At 46.0% G+C, this 22,907-nt stretch overlaps 2 protein-coding genes across 11 annotated transcripts in view; one reads left to right on the top strand and one right to left on the bottom strand.

The window, feature by feature from the left end:
* TSC2 (TSC complex subunit 2) overlaps nt 1-12,925 on the bottom strand; it is a 55,047-nt gene extending 42,122 nt beyond the window's left edge. For 6 of the 9 annotated variants that reach the window (XM_087973072.1, XM_087973075.1, XM_087973074.1 and 3 more), the window contains exons 1-10: nt 12,817-12,925; nt 10,318-10,478; nt 9,424-9,510; nt 8,686-8,796; nt 8,450-8,594; nt 8,036-8,153; nt 7,563-7,611; nt 6,937-7,062; nt 644-717; nt 297-423 (exon numbers count right to left, since the gene is read on the bottom strand). In XM_087973072.1, the coding sequence (XP_087829198.1) occupies nt 297-423; nt 644-717; nt 6,937-7,062; nt 7,563-7,611; nt 8,036-8,153; nt 8,450-8,594; nt 8,686-8,796; nt 9,424-9,510; nt 10,318-10,452 (972 nt within the window). In that variant the 5' untranslated portion in view covers nt 10,453-10,478; nt 12,817-12,925. The remainder of the gene's footprint in view (nt 1-296; nt 424-643; nt 718-6,936; nt 7,063-7,562; nt 7,612-8,035; nt 8,154-8,449; nt 8,595-8,685; nt 8,797-9,423; nt 9,511-10,317; nt 10,479-12,816) is intronic. The other 3 variants (XM_087973073.1, XM_087973076.1, XM_087973080.1) reach the window with 1 other exon arrangement.
* NTHL1 (nth like DNA glycosylase 1) lies at nt 12,922-22,726 on the top strand. 2 transcript variants are annotated; one of them, XM_026683608.2, is made up of 6 exons: nt 12,922-13,045; nt 16,553-16,788; nt 16,881-17,051; nt 18,260-18,419; nt 20,555-20,660; nt 22,282-22,726. In XM_026683608.2, exons 1-6 carry the CDS (start codon nt 12,994-12,996, stop codon nt 22,403-22,405), a joined length of 849 nt encoding a protein of 282 aa, XP_026539393.1. In that variant the 5' UTR covers nt 12,922-12,993; the 3' UTR covers nt 22,406-22,726. The 2 variants fall into 2 exon arrangements, with proteins under 2 accessions (XP_026539393.1, XP_026539395.1); XM_026683610.2 differs by having other exon boundaries at nt 12,982-13,577.
* The last annotated feature ends 181 nt before the right edge of the window (nt 22,727-22,907 follow it).

Below are 22,907 nucleotides of genomic sequence, written 5' to 3'. Positions count from 1 at the left end.
AGATTCCCCTTACCCAAATTGTATCCTAGCTGCTCTCTGCAGGTAGGCAAGGCAACTAATCCTCAACCTGCAGTGAATACTCAGTGAACTTGCTTTTCTACCAAGAACCCATGGCAACCTTTGCAAGCAGGGAACTTTGGGAAGAGTTGGGCCAACCACCATGAAGGCTCTGGCTTATGGTTGTGCTGCCCTTGGAATTATTTGGAATAAAATCCAACGCATCTGGAAGCTGTAAGTTTGGAGAGGCAACTCTCCCCCCCACCCTGTTCCAAACCCTTTTCAGGTCTCACGTTTACCTTCAGGAAAGAGGGCAGCACAGATGTTGGTGAATTCTTGAGAGACTGCAGTCTGTGTGCCCCCCACAGGGCCATCCCCACAAAGAAGACAGCTCCCCTCAGGAGGACAGCATCTGCCACGTAGGTCCTGAAAACAGAGAACGGAGGCAAGTCTGCCTAGTCCTCCTCACAAAAGTCTGCACAACAATAGCAGGACCCAGATTTCGTGCATTTCCTACGTCAACATGAAGTAACGTTTCATTTTGTGTGGCACCCAACCCTCTCTCTGCGCTTCCAAACTGGTCCTTCAACATGCCACAACTAAGGCTTGCTCTCCCCCCCCCCGAGAAAGACATGCAGCCACATACCTATCCTCCATGATCCGACACATGTTATAAATGGCACTATGACCCAGGTGAGTTCCCAACAGATTCCGCATGAGCTGAAGGACAAATAAGGGCTCTTTGTTAAGTGTACAGAATCCCAAGAATCCTGCACAGAAAGCACTGTACATTTTGCAACAAAGAAATGAAGGGAGCATCAAGCCTGGTGACAAATTCTCCAACAGAAATTTAATAAAACTGTATAACATTTACATCAATTATGTGCTGTATGGCAGGGGTCTCCAACCTTAGCAACTTTAAGACTTGTGGACTTCAATTCCCAGAATTGAAGTCCACAAGGCTTAAAGTTGCCAAGGTTGGAGACCCCTGCTGTATGGTAGATAATCTGGCATAGTCTTCTAAAACATCACCCACACATTTTCAATGCAAAACTCCTGTTCTTTAAAGCCCAGATAGGTTGAGTTTCAGATGTTCTTCTGGCGCAAAGCGGCCAGTAAAGGACTGGCCCCTGATCTGTAAGTGGCAAAACCAAAAACCTTGGTGGGGGGGGGGAGACGACATTGGAGCGGAGAGGTGCTGGAAGAATTCTGAGCAAAAGCCAACTCTTCAGACCTTCTCCCTGCCAACCTGACAGCTCCAAAAAGGGCAGGCAGAGACCCCTTTATTCAGGTCTACTCTGCCTTATCCCAGGTATTTTGGACGGAACTTCTAATAGAGGATCACGGCCAAAAGGAGGCTTTTTGAAACCCCCCCTCCCCCTTCTTCCTCCATGGAAATACCTGCTCCCATCCTAGATCTCAAAGCAACTTTCTTTGGAAAATAGAAGGATCTGGCCATGTTTGCCCAGCGATAAGAACATTACCAGATCAAAATATTAGTTCACACATCCATCTGATTGAATTTGCTGTTTGGGATTGAATCTGCCTTATTCCACTCAACCTACTTGTAAAAATAGCACTAAGCGTAAACAAAGCACATTACGTCTTAGTATATGACATGAACCAGACGTGTATACCAGGGCTTGCTTAACTATCATACGTGTTAGGAATAACATGGTTACCTAACTTAGTTTGGGTAAAATAATATATATAGACTATGATTGTGTGTGTCACTTTAAATGCAAACCATGTATTTTGGGTGCGGTTGTAAAATCACCATAAGAGGGAGCAAGAGAGCTCACTGTTTGCTGGCTTTTACTGGATTGCTGACAATGATGGATTGATGGCGATAACTGCGTGTTTTCCTTGCTATTGCTGAATGAAGAAAAGAGGTTTGATTTTCTTCATATCTCTACTGCAAAAAGAGATATATTACTGGACTGATTATTTGTGAGTTTACTGATCTCTTTTTCGACACTGGACTTTGCTAATGGATAATCCCCGGACGGACTGAACTAAGTGTATGATATATGGACTGTTTGACTATGCTAACAATCTTACTGGAATAAAACTATTTAACTGGCACAGTGTATCTGATTTTCTGAATGTAAGCTACAACAACGTTTATCTCACATATCTGCCTGCCTGACTGACTACCGTTGCACGTTCTGCTAGGGTGTATATCCCTAATACTGGTTATGGGCCCAGGTGCACAGTCAGACTAACCAGGATATAACAGGCTTATATAAAGTGAGAGTTTGTGTAGTTACACAATACTGTAAACAGACAGCTGTGTTTTATTAATTATAGTTTAATATCCAGATAAAGATGGCACAAGTCAATTTACAAAGTTTGTCTCTAATATCCAAACTGGATGGAACAAACTATGTTTCATGGTCTATGAAATGCAGCCTACGCAGAGAAGGTTTGTGGAGTATAATTCAAAATCCACCAGAAGTAGATCCATGGGATCCGGAGGATGAGAATGATGCCCAGAAAATACAAGAATATTAACTGAAGAATGAGCAAGCTCTCTGTATAATAGGACTGACACTCTCTGACCAGCAGCTTGTCCATATTCGTGGAGAAGAAACAGCTGCGAAATGTTGGGAAAATTTAAAGAAGATTTATGTTCGAGACAGTGTAGGAGCACATATAAATCTTACACGAAGGCTGTTCAGAACACATCTTCAAAAGAATGGAGACATGCTAAATCATATAAACACTATGAAGAGAATTTTTCAAGAACTGCATGAAAAAGAACTTATCTTCACTGAATTACACCAAGTTTATATAATTTTGTCTTCTCTAAATGAGAGCTACGATGACTACGTAACTTCACTTGAAGTTCTGCCAAAAGATAAACTTACTTTAACTGACATTACTGGCAGATTAATTGAAGAAGCCAGGAGAAGGCTTGAAAGGGATCAACTCAGAAGGGAACAACCACAATGTGAAGAAGTGAAAATATCTTTGTCAGCCTATACAATTAGAAAATGTTTTAATTGTGGAGGAAAAGGACATTTGGCTAGATTCTGCAAGAAAGCAAAAAGCCAAAATGCCAGCCAGAATGCTAAAAGGCATCAAAAGGATAAAAAATGCTTTGAGTTAGCCATGTATAGCAATGAAACTGTGAATAATAATTTATGGGTTGTAGATAGTGGAGCATCACACTTCATAACGAAAGAAAAGATTTGTTAAGATGTCCACGAGTTCACAGCAGATATCGTTAGCTAATGGCTGGAAACTGAAAGCTAAAGGTGAAGGTATAGCATATTGTTCTTGCATAAAAGAAAATGTAAAAATGTTATATGTACCACAACTTAAGCTTAATTTGCTTTCGGTTAGAGTTTTGGTTAAACTAGGTTATGTAATTAACTTTAGGGGAGAAAACTGCATAATAGAAAAAGAAGGTAAAAAAGTGACTGCAACTTTAAAAGGTGAATTGTATGTGTTAAATGATAATTCATTAGAGGTAGCTAACACAGTTTATAATAATGTTAAACCTCATGATGAGTGCATACATTTGTTACACAGACGTTTAGGGCATATAAATTTTAAAATGCTTAAACAAACGGTAGAACTGTCTGAAGGTATAAAACTGAAGCCTTGCAGTAAGTATTTGCACTGCAATACTTGCAGTCAAGAAAAAAGCAAGGTAATACCAGCAAATAGATTAAATGGATTTAAAACAAAGGAACCTCTAGAGGTTGTATTTGCTGATATTATAGGTCCTAAAAAACCAAGTGTGGGAGGTGCTCGTTACATACTAAGTATAATGGACCATTATTCCAGATATGGTTTCTGTTATCTAATGAAGAGTAAAACGGAAACATATCAAAATTTCTTTAATTGGCTTAAATTTGCAGAAAGAAAAACTAAAAGGAAATTAGTAACTCTTATAACTGATAATGGTACGGAATTTATAAACAATAAATTCCAAAACAGACTGAAGATGGCAGGTGTTGAACATAAAAGTCTGCACCATATAGGCCACAACATAATGCCTTTATAGAAATACGAGGCCAAACAATACAAGGAATGGCTCGTACTATGCTGTCAGATTCAGGATTACCTGAAACTCTGTGGGGAGAAGCAATAATGTATGGTAATCATATATTGAATAATGTTAACTCAACAACTGGTGAATTACCATTCACACGGTGGCATGGCAGAAAACCTGACCTGAGCTACATGCACACATTTGGAGCACCAGCATGGGTGCATATCCCTACACAACTGAGACAGAAGGGGCAGCATAGGGCTAAAAGGTTATTCTTTGTAGGTTATGAATCTAATCACAAATCATACAGATTCTGGGAAAAAGGTACATCTAGAGTTTACTGTAGTGCTAGTGCACAATTTCTAGAACATGTAGGATGGGAAAAACTGGAGCAAGATTCAAGTAAGGAAGTAATTATAGAAACCTACAAAAGACCAAAAGAAAAAATCAGTAATAAGAAGAGTACAATTAAAGAGGAAGTACAGGAAGAGCATATAGGACCAGAACAGGAAGAAATACCAGAACAGGAAGAAATAGATAATCAGGAACAGGTAGAACATGAAAGTCCACCTGTGAGCCCTGTAATACCTAGATGTTCTACACGTGTAACCAGACCACCTGACAGGTACCAAGCAAGTATAGTTTGCCAAGTTAGTAAAGTTCCAACTACTGTTGAAGAACTTAGGATGTATCCTGCAAAGGAACAGGAAAATTGGCATAAGGCAATGGAGAAAGAATTAAATTCATTAAAGGAAATGAAAGTTTATGAAAATGCCAAATTACCTCCAGGTGAAAAGTCCATTGGCTGCAAATGGATATTTAAATTAAAAACTGGTAAAAATGGGACTGTTACCCATAAGGCTAGGTTGGTAGCTCAATGATTTAATCAAACTACATATGATTATGATGAAGTATTTGCACCAAATTTAAAGGCAACAACCTTGAGAGCAGCTTTAGTGTGGGCAGCTAAGAAAAACTATATCATAAATCATTTAGATGTAGAAACTGCCTATCTGCATGCACCATTGCAGCACACTATATATTTAAGGAAACCAGTAGGTATTAAGGATGATAAAAATAATAATGACTGTTGGAAACTGAAAAAGAGTCTATATGGATTGAAACAATCTGGTTATGAATGGAACCAATATATTGTTAAAGTTAAACAATATAGGGTTTAAAGCAGGTTTAGCTGATCCATGTTTATTTAAAAGAGAGAAAAATGGAACGGTGTCATTATTATTGTTGTTTACAGATGATATTGCTTTAATTACAAAAACTAATAATGAAGCTACTGAAATAATATCATTATTAAGTAAGAGGATAAAATTAAAGCAATTAGGAGAGATAAGACAGTATTTAGGATTGACAATAAACAAAACCAAGAGTGGCTTTAAGATATCTCAAGAAGATAAAATTTACCAATTGCTAAAAACGTATAAAATGGAACTTTGTAAGCCGGCAAAAACTCCAATGAGTCAGGAATTTTGCCATAATGATGCTCAAAGTTCAAAAATTCAATAAGACTATTTATCAGCCATTAATAGGTAGTTTATCGTATATTAGTAATTGGTCAAGGCCAGATATTGCTTATGGCGTTAATCAATTGGCAAGATTTAACGCTGAACCCAATGAACGACACTGGCAAGCGCTAAAGCATATATTAAGGTATCTTAAAAGGACAATGCACTATGCATTGTATTTGGAGCCAAAAGATGATTTGATTTTAAGTGTCATATGCTGATGCAAGTTTTGCAACAGACATAAATACTAGGAAATCAACTTCAGGTATGGCTATATTAGGTAAAGCACTGATTGGTTGGAGGTCAATTAGACAGCAACACATAAGTATGTCCACAATGGAAGCAGAATTTTCATGTCTATCTTTATTATGTACCGATTTAATTCTGTATAAACAGTTATTAGATATGGGAATAACTGTTAATGATGCCATTGTAGTGTATGAGGACAATCAAGCAGCCATACGGTTGGCTACAGATATTGCTGTAAAAACTAGATCTAAGCATACTGATCTTAGATATTTGAATGTAAGACAATCTGTAAAAAATGGTTTAATAAGATTGGAATATTGCATGACTGAAGAAAATTTTGCAGATCAGTTTACAAAAGCCCAAGGTACAGTAAAGCACAAGGAAAGTTGTGAAAACTATGGGTTAAAGTTGTAAATAGATATATATGTTATTATATTACCCAAAAGGGGAGAATGTTAGGAATAACATGGTTACCTAACTTAGTTTGGGTAAAATAATATATATAGACTATGATTGTGTGTGTCACTTTAAATGCAAACCATGTATTTTGGGTGCGGTTGTAAAATCACCATAAGAGGGAGCAAGAGAGCTCACTGTTTGCTGGCTTTTACTGGATTGCTGACAATGATGGATTGATGGCGATAACTGCGTGTTTTCCTTGCTATTGCTGAATGAAGAAAAGAGGTTTGATTTTCTTCATATCTCTGCTGCAAAAAGAGATATATTACTGGACTGATTATTTGTGAGTTTACTGATCTCTTTTTCGACACTGGACTTTGCTAATGGATAATCCCCGGACGGACTGAACTAAGTGTATGATATATGGACTGTTTGACTATGCTAACAATCTTACTGGAATAAAACTATTTAACTGGCACAGTGTATCTGATTTTCTGAGTGTAAGCTACAACAACGTTTATCTCACATATCTGCCTGCCTGACTGACTACCGTTGCACGTTCTGCTAGGGTGTATATCCCTAACACTACGTTAAATAAGTCCACAACCCAAACAAATTCTGGCCTGGCTGATAGGTGAACCCAGCCATAGGTTCTTAAGCTCCCCCTCCCTCCCCCCAAAAAACACCCCATGCTGCTGCGTTGTTCTCCTCCTCCCCTCCTGCGGCCCAGGACTCAGCTGCTTCCTGCTCCGAGAAACGCCTCACCTTCCAGCAGGGTTCACAGAGCTCCTTCACATTGATAGTCCAGCACAAGGTGATGATGAACATCGGGAGGATTTCAGAAGGCAGGCAATTGTAACACACCACGGCATCCAACACCTGCAGGGAAACCTTGAGGGGAAAAGTTGGGGTGAGGAGCTTGAGAGAAATGGGATTTTTGTATTTCACTTCTATTCTGTCTCAACAAAAATACAAATGACTGAAGCAAACCAGGCAGGCAATACCTAAAAACTAGCTAGGGCCAAGGGAGCAGCAAGCAAATTCCGTTGTTACCCTCGTCTGAGCAAAGGCCACAGTGCATGCAATTCCCATGTGGGCCCAGGTCATTCTGGTGCCCCTTCCCAGACACAAGCTGTCAGCCACGAAGTAACCCAGTGCATGAAGAGCCGGGTGCAAGCAGGCTTCCAACTGCCCCGCCATGAGATACTGTGGCTGCAACAGCAACTCCCAGACAGGGAGCTTGATGGCAAACTGAGCAGGGGGAAGAAGGACGGGTTGGAAGGTCTCGAGGGAGAAAGAAAGAGACGAGAGTCTCATTGTTCCAACGCAGACCTGTTCCTATTTTCAAGGGCCCTTTTTATCCTGCCCACAACATTCATGTCACTACTCACCTTAATGTCAACTGCAGAAGAGGTCTGAATGCATAAGGCACAAATCATGCTAAAGGAAAGGAAAATAGGGTTAAGGGTGTTGGTTGGCTTAACGTTGTTAACAAGGCTTTGTTAAGATTTCACTAGTGCAGAAATCTTAAATGTCAAACTTGAGCCTGCCAGAAACACCCCCCTCCCCAAAACCAGGCTCAGGTATGTGAATAGAACTTGTTCTGACCAGGTTCTCCACTAGTTTATGGCTCATGGCTCAATGATGGCTTCCATGGGTTGCCCTCTCAATTAACTCAGTGTTTGAACTGATACTGATATACTTTTTCCACCACCCAGTCAGCAAAATAACATGACTCTATCAAGATTATCATTTCAGAGCAACCTCCCTCAAACTGTTTAGATACGTTGGGACTACAGAATCCAGAATTTCATATTAATTATGCTTCCTTACAAGCAAGGGAAGATCCAAAACTTTGCCTTACTAGACCATGCCAGCAATGTAGTCCTCCAAGTAACAGCTGTTGAATTTTACTAAGTTGATCAACACCAACAGAAACTCTGAAGTCAAACCAACTTTCATCCACTGAAGAACAAATTCAGCTGAAAGAAGCAGCAACAAGAAAAGGGAAGATACTAGATACTGAACTGCAGCAAACGTTCTATACAAATGCTAGACACTGAAAATGCTAGATACTGAAAATGGTAGATACTAAACATTCTATACAAATGATGGTCAATACTCAAGCTTCTAAATGACCCATTCAAAAATTCACCAGAGAAGCCCCTCCTTGTAAGACCAGAAGGAAAAAACTTGCTGGATCAGATCAGAAACAGATGGTGAGTTTTGCTCACCCACTTCTCAGTGCAAAAATCTACTACTAAAATAGGGGACCTACCTAGTTCCTCTTCCAAATAGGTTATGTGTTTTCCATTATCAGTCAGTGCCTTGAATACCTCCAGCCGCTCATGCAGGTCTTCATTAGATGGATAATCTTTAATCACTCTAAAAAAATGAGCTCGGAGAATCCCCAGCCTTTCACCCTTAAGGATAAAAGAATTGGCTTCAGTAACAAGTGTACATTTTTAAAACTGGTGCTTCCTTCTAGTACAGTTGCTTGGTAATGCAACTTACCTGTCCCAGAATTATTGCCTGCAACAGATGGAGGACAGCGTGCCGGGCCTCAGGTGGCCGATCTGGCTGCAGCATATCAGCTACCGCTTTCCAAATAGCTTCCACTGCATGCTATAGGAGCACAGAAACATTGAGAGAGACTTTGATCCTTTGGTTTATTCAGATAAAATTGCATCAATTGTGTCTACTAAATGTAAACATTTGCCTATTAGGTAACTGTGACATTTATATCTTAACATCACAGGGTTAGATTCTGATTTAATTATTTTTCTCTGTCCTGTTCTAATCCTAACAAAAACATCCATGTCTTTTTTAACGCTTTCCATTCTGCTTCAAAGTAAATGGATGCCCCCTCAACCAGACTATTGTAAGATAGGGACCAAACACTGTAGAATTTCAGATTATGTCTATTCTCATATTAACATCTTCTTTGTGACATTCTCTTCCAACGCCATATAACTACCCAAAGGCAGAAATGAATAAAAATGTCTACTTTCAAAAGAAAGTCATGAGCCAATTTTGCCTTCCTGTTATTTATTTAAACTCAGAATTTGTTCTATCCCCTTTTCTACTGGGGAAGAGAAACAGAAATTTTCTTGCTTAGTAACCCAGGGCTTCACCCTCCATTCATCCCAAGCCATCTATAAATCCTAAGCCATGTAGGATGTGCAGTTCAGCAGCAGTGGATGCTTATATATATGCATTTATTTATCCAAACAGTAAGCCCTGCATACGCACCTCTTCAAACTTTTTAGTTTTTGCCACCTCACAGATTTGTCCGATTGTTTTTATCCGGTTGTTTAAGCCACATTCTATGCTCAGTTCCTGAAAGACAAGTATAGGCTTAGATCTGAACAAGCAGCAGCAGGTTCATAGACAGGATGGTGGCTCTACATGTCTGACCACATCAAGCAGCGAAGGAACCAGGACTAGCACTTCCTGGTGAAATATTCTTATGCATAGACTCACATTTTTTAGAGAAGGGGAAACCTGGCCTTCCTTGCTCAGATGGGGAGGGAGGAAGAGTATACAGGAGGGTAGGCGGGGAATTGGGACCCCAAGCCAACTGCAGAGCCAGGTCTTCAGGCTCTTAGGGAAAGTCAGGATGGTGGGAGCCAATCTTACCTCATGGGGCAAGAGGTTCCAAAGGCTCAAGGCTTTGGAGTTTAAAAAGCTCCCTTCATAACTCAAAGCTAGTTAACTCTGCTTAGTTAATAAAGCAGTGCCATCAGGATGGTGTTATTGTATCCCCTCAGCTGCACAGTAATAGGGAGAAAGGGTTACCTTTTAAAGTAGAATATCCTTTAAATATAAAGGGGATTTAAACATATTACACATTAAATTATGTTTTATATATACATAAAATGGCTATCAGGATTTAATGCTTATAGCATATAGTACATAGATATTGTCTTACATTCAAAGACGATATCACTAATTCATTTAGCTAAACCAAAATCTATTGAGGATTTATTTTACTCACAAATCTTTGGGGAACCCAACTCTTAAGGCAATTTAAAGGATTTTTAAAAATCCTTGAAATTAAAATCTGTATTAGTTTTCTTAAATTAATCTACTAAAATTTTTGGCCCTTAATGTAAATTCAAGGTTTGGAATATTTCTTAATGTTACCTTGAGTATTTCTGCAGTGATGATGAATTCTGTCTGCTTTCCTTCAGATGACTTAGAATTGGGCCTGGATGACAGTCCTAGCAGGCTCTTAAACTTCTCCTTTAGCCCAGGATCTTTACTTGGTGGCTTTGCCATTGTTAACTAAAACAGCATCAAGGAAACTGTATGGAGAGAAGATTGCTTTATCAAGGGAAAATAGTTGAGATTTTCTCAATGTAACCCTTCCGAGATAGAAGCTTAAGAGAGACAAAAAAAAGTACAGACACCTACAATCCACTCTACGCATGCTCAAACATGGCATACGGGTACCTGCTTTTATGCAATACAATATGTCTCCAACTTCATCAGGAGTTCCTTCTCTAATTTAAAAAAAGCTACTACTGAAACAACTACCAAATTCTGTGCATTAAAACATTATCAATTTATATGAGAACCAGTGTGGTGCTCTATTTAAGAAAATGTGTGGAAGAGCCACAACTAACCTTGTAGGATTGTGATACACGTATATAGTGGGGAACTGAATACCTCTAGATGGTCCTTCAGTTCCTTGGACTGTATATAAAATATAGTTTTTAAACAAAAAAAAGCAAACAAAACTTTCCCCTTGAAATGAAATAAGATGGTTTCATAAACTAGAACCTGAAAATAATTAAATTCAGACCAACAATACTGTTGTATCTTTTGACCATACTGAAAGGTATGACCATACAAATTAAAGGTATTTTGCAGTTTTAAAAAGATAATTACTACAGATCTGTATGTGTTAGGATGCTGGTTATTTATTAAGATAAATTGATGTTATGAATCTACCTTGTTTCACCATTCTCAAAGTTTTAGAAATAGTCATGCTGTTCTTCCCAAATGCCAATGGTAATTAATCATTACAATAAATCTTATTTTTCAGTCTAGATAAAGCATTCAAACGTCATTATTCAACAACTAGTTAGTGAAGTAATACTAATGTGGAGTGATATGTACTTCACTAGTGCCTGCTGTAAAAGCTTTTTGAGCTGAAATAATTGTATTGATAGCATGAAAGATTGGTTTATTGATCTCATTTTTATTGCTGCTTGTAAATAGTTTATTAGTATTATTTCTACAATATTTTCAGAGTAGAAAATACAAAATAGCTCGCGAGATGTAACATGCCTCATAATTTTTACTCTGTCACCTTTTCATTAATCAAGCTACAGTATTCTTCAGTGAGCTACTGTTTTAATTAGGTTTAAGTTTCTCATTCATTCCTTTTCTTCCTTTCATGCCAAGAAACCGGCCCCTTAACATATTCAGCATCCCAGGCCCAGGAGCAAAGCCAGGTTTCTAGGGCCTCATGAAAGGCCAACTGCCATTTTATTCTCTGAAGGGAGGACTGTTTCCTAGTATGATTTGATGGCTTACTATATATCCTATTAACCTTGTGGTTCTTGACGAATGTCTCTTTTCCTTTATGATTATTTACTGAGAGCATTTGCACCAAGACAAATTCCTTGTGTGTCCAACCACACTTGGCCAAGAAAGGATTCTACTTCTATGCTCCATGGGGGACATGCTCCTCTTGTGATCCCTGCCAGCTGACTCTCTCTGGCTGATGGGGGGCCCATTCTGCTCAGCCTGGTTTCCTATTATTACACAGGTGGTGCCAGGTGTGGCTCCATTCAAAATCCAAGAAAGGAAGGAAGCCTGAAACTCCATCGGCTGGTGAATATACTCGGTGCTCCTACCATGCCTATTTCCCCCGCAGCCACCCAGGGAGGCGGGTTGGGCTGAGAGGGCCCGGCCCAAAGTCCCCCCCAGCAGGCTTTTCGTGCCCAAGGGCCCCCATTTCTAGCCTGGTGCCTCCCCCCCCACCCCCCAACAGCCTCCTGCCTGGCTCGGTGGGCCGCTTGCGATGTGTTGTGTGCGGGGAAAGGGGAAGCGAAATGGGCGCCGTTCTCCACCGCTCTCGCTTTCACGACGCAACCTTTTCTCCCCCGCCACCCGGCCTCCGTCGAGGGCTCCGCTCCTTTGCGGGCAGATCGGCCGCCAGAACGCCCCGGCCAGCGCAGGCCCGCCCTGCGAAGAAGAGCCGGCTGCAAACCGGTCCCCCTGGGAAGGCAGGGCGGCTGGGCCAAAAGGGGGGGAGCAGCCCCGAGGGGGCCCCCGCAGAGTCTGCCCAGCCCCTTCGGGCACGCGGGGCCGCCACGGCCTCTGAAGAGGCTCCTCGGGGCTGCAGGAGCCCCCGGGCCGCTCTCGTCCCCCTCCAGGGCTGCACCGGCTCTGCCGCCGTCGCTTCGTTCAGGGCCGCCAACGCTCCGGATCGAAGCAGGGCCCCGGCTCTCCCCTCGGCCTCCCGCGAGTTGCCCCAAGCGAGCCCCGAGCACCGCCTGGGCAGCTCAGCGGCTGGACCGACCGGCCGCCCGGGCCGTTCCTGGCGCCTCCGCGGCTGCCTCCCACAACAGCCTCCCCCCCTCCCGCGGTCTGGGCCCGTCGGGGGCGCCGCGGACGGACGGACTCGCTCACCGACCTCCCCGGCGAGGGTCGCGGCGCTCCGGCCCCCAAAGCACGTAAACCCCCCGGCCCCGCCCCCAGCCAGCGGAAGGGCCGCTGAGTTTCCGGCGTGGAGCTCAGGCGACGGCGGAAGGAGGCGGCTCTCGCCGCGGGGTATTGTGGGGGCGGTAGTCCCCGGCGGGCGGGGCCATGTGCGCCGAGCGCAGCTTCCCAGCCCGGCGGCGGCTGAGCGGAGCCCGAGGTGAGGGGCGGGGGGAGTAGCTGCCCGTGGAGGGGGCTCCGCTCATCGCCTCCCCTTCTGGAAAGGGGGGTCCGAGGCGGAACGGGGGCTCGTAGGCCGGGCTCCGCATAAGGGGAGGGGGCCCCAGCCGGCATCGCTTCCCGCCCCTTTCGGGCGGCCGCCCCGTTGCCTCCTCTTTCCTGGGGGAGGCTCCGGCGCTCAGCCTCCTGGGGAAGCGCTGGCTGCCCTTGGGGTGGTGGGGCGGGTAGGGGCCGGCCTGCCTTTAGGGGCGCCGTCTGGGAAGAGACGGGAGGGACCCCCACCCACCGCCGCCAGCCGAGCTTCAGGCCGTTTCCCCCCGGCCGCAAAACCGACAGCAGCGCCATCTCCGGAGCGCCAGGCGCCAAGTTGGAAGGGAGGCTCCGATGGGTTTGGCCCTCCCCTCGGGGTCCCTGGCAGCAGCCTTTGCCCTTTTTTGCTTGCTTTGATTTGTCCATCGCTTACAAGATGATAGGTATAAGAATAACACGAGCAAGAAGAATACAGGAAACAGGTACAAATCCATGGGGACAACGGGACAGGGACGGGAGGCAGTAGGCACGATGGTGCCCTTATGCAGGCCCCTTACAGGCCTCCTTTCCCCCTCCTTTCCTTTGGCAAACAAAACACAACCCAAAAAACAACCTGACTGCAGGACTTTGGGCCAGTCTCTCTCTCTGCCCAGCCCACCTCACAGGGTGTTTGTGGGGAAAATAGGAGGAGGAAGGAGAGATTCCACCTGGAAATAAGGAGAAACTTTCTGACAGAGAGAACAATCAACCAATAGAACAGAAGTTGCCTTCGGAAGTGGTGGGAGCTTCATCCCTGGAGGCTTTCAAGAAGAGGCTGGACTGCCATCTGTCAGAAATGGTGTGTAGGGTCTCCTTCTTGGGGGGGGGGGGGAGGTTGGACTAGGCCAGGGGTCGCCAACCTTTTGGACATCAGGGACCACCAAACTCATAATTTTAGATCCCAGGGACCACTAACCGGTTCTGTGGGCGTGGCCTAATTTATGGGTGTGGCTTGGTGGTCATGTGACTGGCTGGGCATGGCTTGTATGTAAATATTATAAATATATAAACATTGAATTGTTTATTTAAAAAAGAGCAACCTTTACCCCAAATTAGGCAAAGCAGGCAGATTGAGTTGCTCACAGAATCATTCAGTGATCTATCTATCTGCCATCGGCTAGCTCAGTCTCTCAAATTTGCTTGCAGTGGGTCTGCACTGAATTTGCTTGCAAGCAAACCTTCAGTCCTAAGGGAGGTTCAGCTGTGCTGAGCCAAAGGTCTAAAGACTAGCTAGAAAGCAAGAAATCCAACCATTTCCTGCTTCCTAGCTAATCTAAATCTCCTGGCACAGCAGAACAGATAGATGATGGTCGGAAAAAGGAAAAATAGCAATTTAGCAGGCAAGTTTACGGGGTAAGGAGTGAGTGGGTGGGGAGGGTTCCCGCGGGCCATGTGGGCCACGCAGCCTTGTGTTTCTGTGCAGCCTGGATTAATTGCTTTGGGGGGGGTGCTCTGGGGGTGAGCCCACCAAAATTTTCTTGCGGCCCACCAGTGGGCCGTGGCCCACCAGTTGGTGACCGCTGGACTAGATGACCTACAAGGTCCCTTTCAACTCTGTTAATCTATTATCTGATTAAGGGGGCCCAAAGGTGCTTTTTTTTCCCAGAGGCAACTGGGCCTTCTTGTTTTTCTTTGAAGACGTTTCACTTCTCATCCATGAAGCTTCTTGAGCTCTTCAGAGAACTGAAGAAGCTTCTTGAATAAGAAGTGAAATGTCTTCAGAGAAAAACCAGAAAGTCCCGTTGCCTCTTAAAGAAAAAGTACCTTTGGGACAACCATGACCTGGAGCAGGGGTCCCCAACCACCGGTCCGCGGACCGGCACCGTCCGTGGAACAAGTCCTACCGGGCGCTGGCTTGCTGGCCGCCATCTTTTTGATGAAAAAGTGCTTCCAGTGAGCTTTTCCGGTAGAAAGCTCACCGGAAGCACGTTTTCATCAAAAAGATGGCGGTGCCAGCTGATGCATACCGGCCTCGGCGTAGAAAAGGTTGGGGATCACTGACCTGGAAGACGGAGAATCTCCATAGACATTGAGGATTAGGAGTGCTCGACACCTTGAGTTATTTGTAAAAACAATAAAGTCGTTGACAAATACTGTCAGAATTTTGAGAAGAGATAATAGCAATGGAATTTGGTCTTGAGAAATATGCTACAGTAGCAGTAGTTTCGGTTGAAATCATACTCAGTAATAGAACTGAAATGTTAAATAGCCAAACGATCAGGATGAAGCTTACAAGTATTTAGGCATTTTACAGTTGGTTTACATCAAGCATAGACTGGGCATAAATGTGATAAATAAGGAATACACCCAAGCAGTGAGAAAAGTGCTAAAAAACAAACCTGAATGGTGGGAATACAGCAAAATCCCCTATCCGACTCCATTGTTACAGCCACGAACCCTCACAGCTTCAACCTCACACTGTCTACCTTGGGCATCACCCCATTCCTTTTTTTAAATACATTTTTTGTTTCTATATACACATTGTTGTGTGAACAGTGTGGTTCCAGGTTGTTTTACATTTTAAAACAAGCATGACAATAGTTTCACGTTGAAATTGTTAACTTTCTTTCATAATTTGATATTAATACAAATTCACCACATCCCGTTCCTAAGGGGGCCTAAAAGGGGGCCTGCATAAGTGCACCAGCCTGCCTGCCATCCCTGTCTTACTGTCCCCATTTACCTATATTTACTCCCTTTGTTCCTGTTGATGTTCATATTTATACTTCTTATTTGTACATGTTTGACAGACAAACAATCATCAAGCCCATATCTCTGATACACAATTGCAGCCATTAACTAGACCAGGGCTCCTCAACCCCGGTCTGTGGACCAGTACTGGGCCATGCAAACAAGCCCCATCTGCAGGATGCAAGCAGCACATGAAACTCTGCCCCTTCCCTCCCCATGGGACCGGTACCTGGTGCCCAGAAGCTTGGGGACCACTGCACTAGACATAACTAGAACTGGCAGTTTGGACCCAAAAACAAGAAAGGCAACAACTCCTCACGATGCATCACCTCTCTGTAGTGATATTGATACATTAGGCCTGGCTTGTGAGAAAGGGATGCAGAAATGCACTTTGTCAAGCGAAATGATGAAGAAGAAAAGCCGGCATTGGCTGGTTGTGGAAAAGAGCCAAGAACAAGCCTTGATGCAAGTGGTTTTTTTCCTTGTGAGCTGCCCAGAGCCTTCAGGAAGCAGGGAGGGGATTGCAGCTGCAGCCACCTGCTTCCTTCCCCGTTGCTGCCTTTGTGTTCTCCTTTCTTTGACTCTTCCTTCCCGATTCAGTGTCTTCTCTTTCCTTCGGCCAAGTTTGAAAATGTCGTCCTAGCTTGTAGCACTGGATGAAATGAACCAAGAACTTTTCTGAGTCTCCCGTTGCTTATTTGAGTGTTTGTTCCACTATGTGTCACAGCACCCAGAGAGGCCCTCTGCCCAAGAAATCTCCGGCGGGGGAGGAAAGTCAGCATTGCCTATGAACCCCCAGAGGGAAATGGGGCAGCAGAGGCCCCCCACGCCAAGAAGCAGAAATGGGAACCGGCCAACTGGGAGCAGCAGCTGGCCAACATCCGGGAGATGCGGAGGCAGAGGAATGCCCCGGTCGACCAGATGGGAGCTGGGGCTTGCTTTGACAGGGAGGCCCCTGCGGAGGTGAGCAGGGCAGCCACGAGGCTGAGGAGGGCCGGGGGGGCCAGCCGGAAACACAGGGTCCCTCCCCCACCTCTCTCCCTTCTGCTTCGCAGGTGAAGCGCTACCAGATTCTGCTGTCGCTCATGCTCTCCAGCCAAACGAAAGACCAGGTGACCTCTGCGGCCATGATGCGCCTGCGGGAGCACGGCCTGACGGTGGAGCGGATCCTGGAGACCGACGAGGAGGCGCTGGGCCAGCTCATTTACCCTGTCGGCTTTTGGAGGGTGAGTGATTTGCCACGTGGCGAAGGGAAGAGTTGGGGAAGCCTGGTTAATCTGCTCTCTGGCCTCTACCACCCACTCACCCCCATCCCGACCCTGTGAGGAAGGCTGATTGGGCTCAAAGCCCCCGTGGGAACTTCACAATCCGTCTTAACGGCTTTGCCCAAATGGCCCATGGTGTGTGAATGTGGCTGTCACCAAACTACTTGGTATCCTCAGTGCATTACAACTTGTTCCGTCTTCTGCCTGCACAGAGCAGCCAACGTAACCTCCTGCCAATTAGGAAACGCTGCTCTGCACATCCCAAGGTGGCAAGGAGATCTTGCTGGCAGAAGGTGCAAGGGGACATCTGCCTCTGTCCCCTTCAGGGTCCCCTTTGATGGCCTGGCCGAGCTCTGTGCGTGGCAGGAAGACGTGTTCCTCCTCCTCCTCCTCCTCCTCAAGACATTAGGACCAGTGTTACCTATAGATAGGTGTTAGAAAAAATAAAGGACAGCCCTGAAAAACTGAAAGAGATTCATAGGTATAACAAAAATCCATTCTTTTGGGTTTATAACTTTGCTTTACAAAGAAAAATTCAAGAGCAAAAAAATTCTACAAAAACATATTCTAATAAAAATATCTAAAATAAAAAAGTATATATAAGAGCCGTGGTGGTGCAATGGTTAGAATGCATTACTGCAGGCTAACTCACTGCTCACTCCAGCAGTTCAATTCTCTCTGGCTCAAGGTTGGCTCAGCCTTCCAGCCTTCCAAGGTCAGTAAAATGAGGACCCAGATTGTTGGGGGCAAGAGGCTGACTCCGTAAAACTCTCAAGAAGAGCGATTCCCTCTTTCACCAGGTTGCTTCTTGACAACAGTCGGGAGAGGGGTGGATGGTATGTCAGGGAGGGAACGGAATGCCAGCCTGCAGATCGAGGGACCCTGCTGCCAACCTCAAGGTCTATGGAGGTCTTGAGGCTTCCCTGTTACTTCTAGGCAGCTGTCTCCAAATACTGTTTGAAGGGGAACAGTGGCGGGACAGAGATAAAGTACCGGTAGGTCTTTTTTTGAGTTGCAAGCACGCAGTTCCCTTGGAGCCAGCTGGTTAGGACACAAGAGGAAACGAAAAAGAAAATGCAGGAGTCGGATGGGCCTTGGTCTGATCCAGCAGGGCTGTTCCTCCTCCCGAGTTAGCCCAGTGCAATGACTGACCTTTTCATGGGCTGCAGAACAAGGTGCGATATATCCAGCAAACCACAGCGATCCTGAAGCGGGACTATGCCGGTGACATCCCGGAAACCGTTGCCGAGTTAGTGAAGTTGCCTGGGGTCGGTCCGAAGATGGCCCACCTGGTGATGGCCATTGCCTGGAAGAACGTCTCTGGGATCGGTATGTCTCTTGCCATAGTGGATTTCTTTCTGGGTCTTTTGGGGGGGGGGGACAAGCATTTAGCTAATTCTCACACATTTAGATTTTTTGACAATCCCTGCCACGTGTCCAGTTGATATTCGCTAATGTTCCCGTCTTCCAAGCCTTCGTCTTCCAATTCTTGTTCAGCTGTCAGCTTGACATCTGGATTGCCCAAACTTCAACATTGAGATTCATTCATTCATTTACTGGTGGTCCTCAGTTTATGACCAGTCTCTTAGCAGCCATTCAAAGTTACACAGCCATCCCTTGGGTGTTTAGGATCCTGTTCTGAAGTTACGACAGCCCCTGCCCCTCCCCTCGCAGTCACAGGACTGCAGCGCGATGCCTCGGCAGTTGCTCTGCATTGATGCCCATTTGCAGCTTTAAAACCACAGCATTCACTTAATGACTGCCACAAAACAAAAAAGTCATAAAATCGAGTTAGTTACGTGGGTGACCTGATTTATGACCAGCACAATTTACAAGATGATGGGCAGTCTCCATTTGTGGTTGTAAGTTGAGGACAACCTGTGTTTCGGTCAGTTTGTATGTCCCTGTCTTGAAACGTTGTCCCTGGGCAGCCCCCGTAGGTGACAATCGGTCACCAGGATGACAGATACTGTATGTAGGGAATGGGAGCCAAGGACTGTCCCTACCAGTGGCATCCATCCCACCAACTTCACCCTCCTCCTCCTAGGAAAACAGCCGTGTGTTTGGAAGTTTTCTGAAATGCCAGCCGAATCTTCAGAGCCAGAGCATGGCCTGAGCTGGGACGTGACACGTCCTCCCACTTTTTTAACCAGCCCACGTTTCGGAGGGGAACAAATCAAGTGGGTGGGTCTGGAAGGATGGTCACAAGCCATCTGGGGGGGCAGAGCTGAGGGGGAGGGGCATCTTGACTCAGGCATGCAAAAGCTGCGAAAGCCTTTTCTGCCGCTGGGGGGCCTCTGCTTGGAATCTCTCTGCACGTGACAGAATCCTCCAGCAGGGGGCACTGCGGTGCCTTCTGGGCACTCTGCCCTCTTTCCCTGAATGCCGATGAGCTATTTTGCAGGGTGGGGGGAGCTGACCTTGGAAGGAAATACGGCTTGTTAATTCCTGGTGAAGGGCTCCTTGGCTGTGAGCGCAGCTGAGGAGGAGGAGTGGGGGGCCAAGCTGCCATTAAGTAGATCAGCAGGGATGTTGGAGTCTCCAGTTCGATTTCTTTCCAAGTGACGATTCGTATCCCCTGGACAGCCCTGCTACTCCTGGGAGCCCCGCCGTTCTCCTCCTTCCATGGTTTCCAGCCTTGGCAGGAACGGGCGAGGGAAGCTTGGGATCTTGGGATCTTGGGACACCGGCAGGAGGAGAAGCCCCCCGATTTCTGCTGGTTTCTCCACCGCCTTCTTAGTGCAGAAGAGCCGTGTAGCCCTTGGCTGAATAAAAGACCTTCAGCCTGAGACTCCAGGTTTTGTTCATGGGAGTGGGAAGAATCGGGGCGGAGTTTGGAAAGCCCCAGAAGACCCTCTGGTTCAAAGCAGCGGCTAAGGTGTCTGCCCAATCCATAGACAGAATTGTAGGGTTGGATCATCTGACCCAGCCCTCTAGAGCAGCGTCTCCAACCTGGGCAGCTTTAAGCCTGAAGGACTTCAACTCCTGGGATTTCCCCGCCAGCAAAGCCTGCCCTTTTCCTTCCCTCCTTAGCAAAGCTGCGAGGCCCTTCCCTTCCTGTTCTCTATTCTCTTCCATGCCAAAGACCACCCTCAGCCTGTAAGAGGCTGCCCCCCCATGAAGGAGAGTAGGGTTCATTCATTAGCTCAATTAGGTGTATATTTAGGTTTAATGAAGACTCTATGTGGTTAACATTATTTCTGACTTGCCACTTGTCCTTCCTGCCAAATTAATCATTCCAATTTGGTAGCTCATCTGGAGGAGTCTGGGGAGTTCTGCAGAAATTACTTGGAAATATTTGCCTTGATTTTATACTGTTCAGAAACACTAGAACCACATTCCCACCAAAAGAGAGTCAATGTGGTGTGAAATTCCAAAATCCAAAGCTGGCTGGGGAATTCTGGGAGTTTGCCCCCCCATCCTTGTTTAGGACAGCCACCTCTTTTTGTGACTTTGAACTACAGGTGTGGACACGCACGTACATCGGATTTGCAACAGGCTGAAGTGGACAAAAAAGGAAACAAAACTTCCAGAGGAAACGAGGCAAGCCCTGGAAGAATGGCTGCCCAGGTGAGCCTCAACATTTCCCTTCCCTCCCTCCCTCTTAGTCTCTGTGTCCCAGCTCCCATGAATTTTGTGCAAGAACATTGAGTTAAGAAGCTCCCACATGTTCTGACCAAGGCTTCCGAAGACCGTAATTAAGCACATGCTTAGTCCAAACAACTGTTTTATTTCAACGCTGAGAATTATGTTCATTCCCAGCTGGTAATGAGTCCCAAACAGTCCCTCGAGATAAGCACCCACCTTTCTCTCCTTTGAATGGCTGCCAGCAACTGAAGTACCAAATGAACTGTAGAAAGCCAACCGAAGTACAAAGTCCACACAGAGCTTCAAAAGTTAATCCGAACAGAGCAAACAGCTTTGCTTCCAGCAAAGGTTTCTCTACCTTTGCATTTCCTTTATACCTTATGGGAGGGGCCAATCACCTCCAAACCTTAACTCTGAAGTCACCCCTTTTGCCTCAGTTGCTCTTGCCTTCTGGTAGCTCTGCGCACATGCGCCCTGGGAACAGGCTCCCCTTGTCCCTCTGCCTTGCTGCTGCCAGACTCTGGAGGCTCCGGAGTCTGCAACCCACTCCCAGGTGAACCTGGTCCCCGTTCTTCCCCACTGTCCGATTCCACTGCCGTCTGCAACCACAACACCCTTAATGAAGTGGATGAGATACAGGCCAGGGGGCTCCAAAACTGGTCTCCAGTTGACCTTTCCTTCCGATATTGCCTCTTCAAGGAGAAAGGGGTGGGGGTCATCACGTTTTCCTCTCTGCAACTGGGATCCACCTTGGAAAAGCTCAGGTTTCTCTGCAGAAAGACGGGGGCAGGGGCTTCGCGTCAGTCTCGACTCCTGGTGAGCGCCTCGATTGAATCCCTGCCATTTTCTTGCCAACATTTCCAGAAGTGATTTTCCACGCCCACCTTGTTCTTTATAAGACTTTGAGTGGCCCAAAATCACACCGCTTTGTGCTTGAGAGGGGACTAGACTTTGTGAGCTCTCCGTTCCCGGTCTGGTGCCGTAACCACAGCGCCAAAGCGGCCTTCGCTCTCTGGAAGGCGGGCTGGGAAACACTCGTCGTCAGAGGTCTGCGTTACACACGGATCCCTCAGCAGTGCTGCTCCTTCCAAGGGGGGCAGGCACACCTCCTCACCCCTTTCTTTCTCCCTTGGAATTACTCCACCTTTATTTATGTCAGAGTGGCCGCAAAGGCTGGACCTTTGACCTACAAGAGCAGGGTGGGAGCGTGTCTCCCCGTTGTAGGCAGTCTCTCCGCTCCCTTGTTAAGGAAAGCCAAAGACCAGCTCCGGGCTCTGCCCTCTTGCCAGGCGTCCCCTTTCAGCATCCTTGGAACTGAGCATGGAAGGCGGCTCTAAAACGCCTCCTCCAGCCCAGGAGAGGCAGGGAGCAGCCTCTGTGGTGGCGACCTCGCTTTAGTGTCCCCAATGTCGGCTACCAGCTTACCTCTGCTGCTTAAGGCTCCAGAGTTGGTAGTTATGTCCTGGGGTTGATGTTCCCTTGTCTCTCCGGTGGGGAATTGTCTTCCTGTGACATCCCAGGGTGGGGCTGCTTCAGGCACTGCTGGATCTCCAGGTTGTGCTGCTTTTCCTACTACATTGGAATGTTTCCTTTCCTCCTGCAGGACTCTCTGGAGTGAGATAAACTGGCTCCTGGTCGGCTTCGGGCAGCAGATCTGCTTGCCTGTCCGTCCACGTTGCAGCGAGTGCCTCAACAGGAACATCTGCCCGGCATCCATGAAGCGCTGAGGAACACACACACACACACACACACACACACACACACACACACATCCCTGGCCTCTTTGTCTCGGGGCTTCTGTTGCTGGGGAGGAGTTGTTTTCCGCCAGGCTGAGGCTTGGAGCCCGTCCCAGGAACTGCAGTGCCTCCCCAGACGAGGAAGAGGTGGGAACGACCGCACGGAGTCCTCCATGCCCTCCAGCTCTGGGCACAGAAGTGCCAGGCTGGGATTTCACACTGCCTCTCGAGCCTCCATGAAGAGGCTGCTATCCAGGAAGGATGGACTTGGCCCAGGAAGCACTTTTAATAAATAAGGTACGTGGGAAGAGACTTAGGCTGGCTTCATTCAAGTGGGGAATCTGGAAAGAGAAGGAATGACTGCACAGATCTGGTGTTTATCTGTATTATACTAAATATTTATAGCTGGTTTCATCACTTAAGGAACAAAATCTCTCCAAGTGAAATGGAAACAAACCATCCGGCAGAATGCTTGAAGCACCAACAGTCACAG

This window comes from Notechis scutatus, chromosome 12 (assembly GCF_049901735.1).
Source record: "Notechis scutatus isolate UNSWTSFEM ecotype Mainland chromosome 12, rNotScu1.2, whole genome shotgun sequence".
Classification (NCBI taxonomy): domain Eukaryota; kingdom Metazoa; phylum Chordata; class Lepidosauria; order Squamata; family Elapidae; genus Notechis; species Notechis scutatus.
The sequence above is the reverse complement of the archived record's forward strand: the minus strand, read 5'-3'. Positions and strand labels throughout refer to the sequence as shown.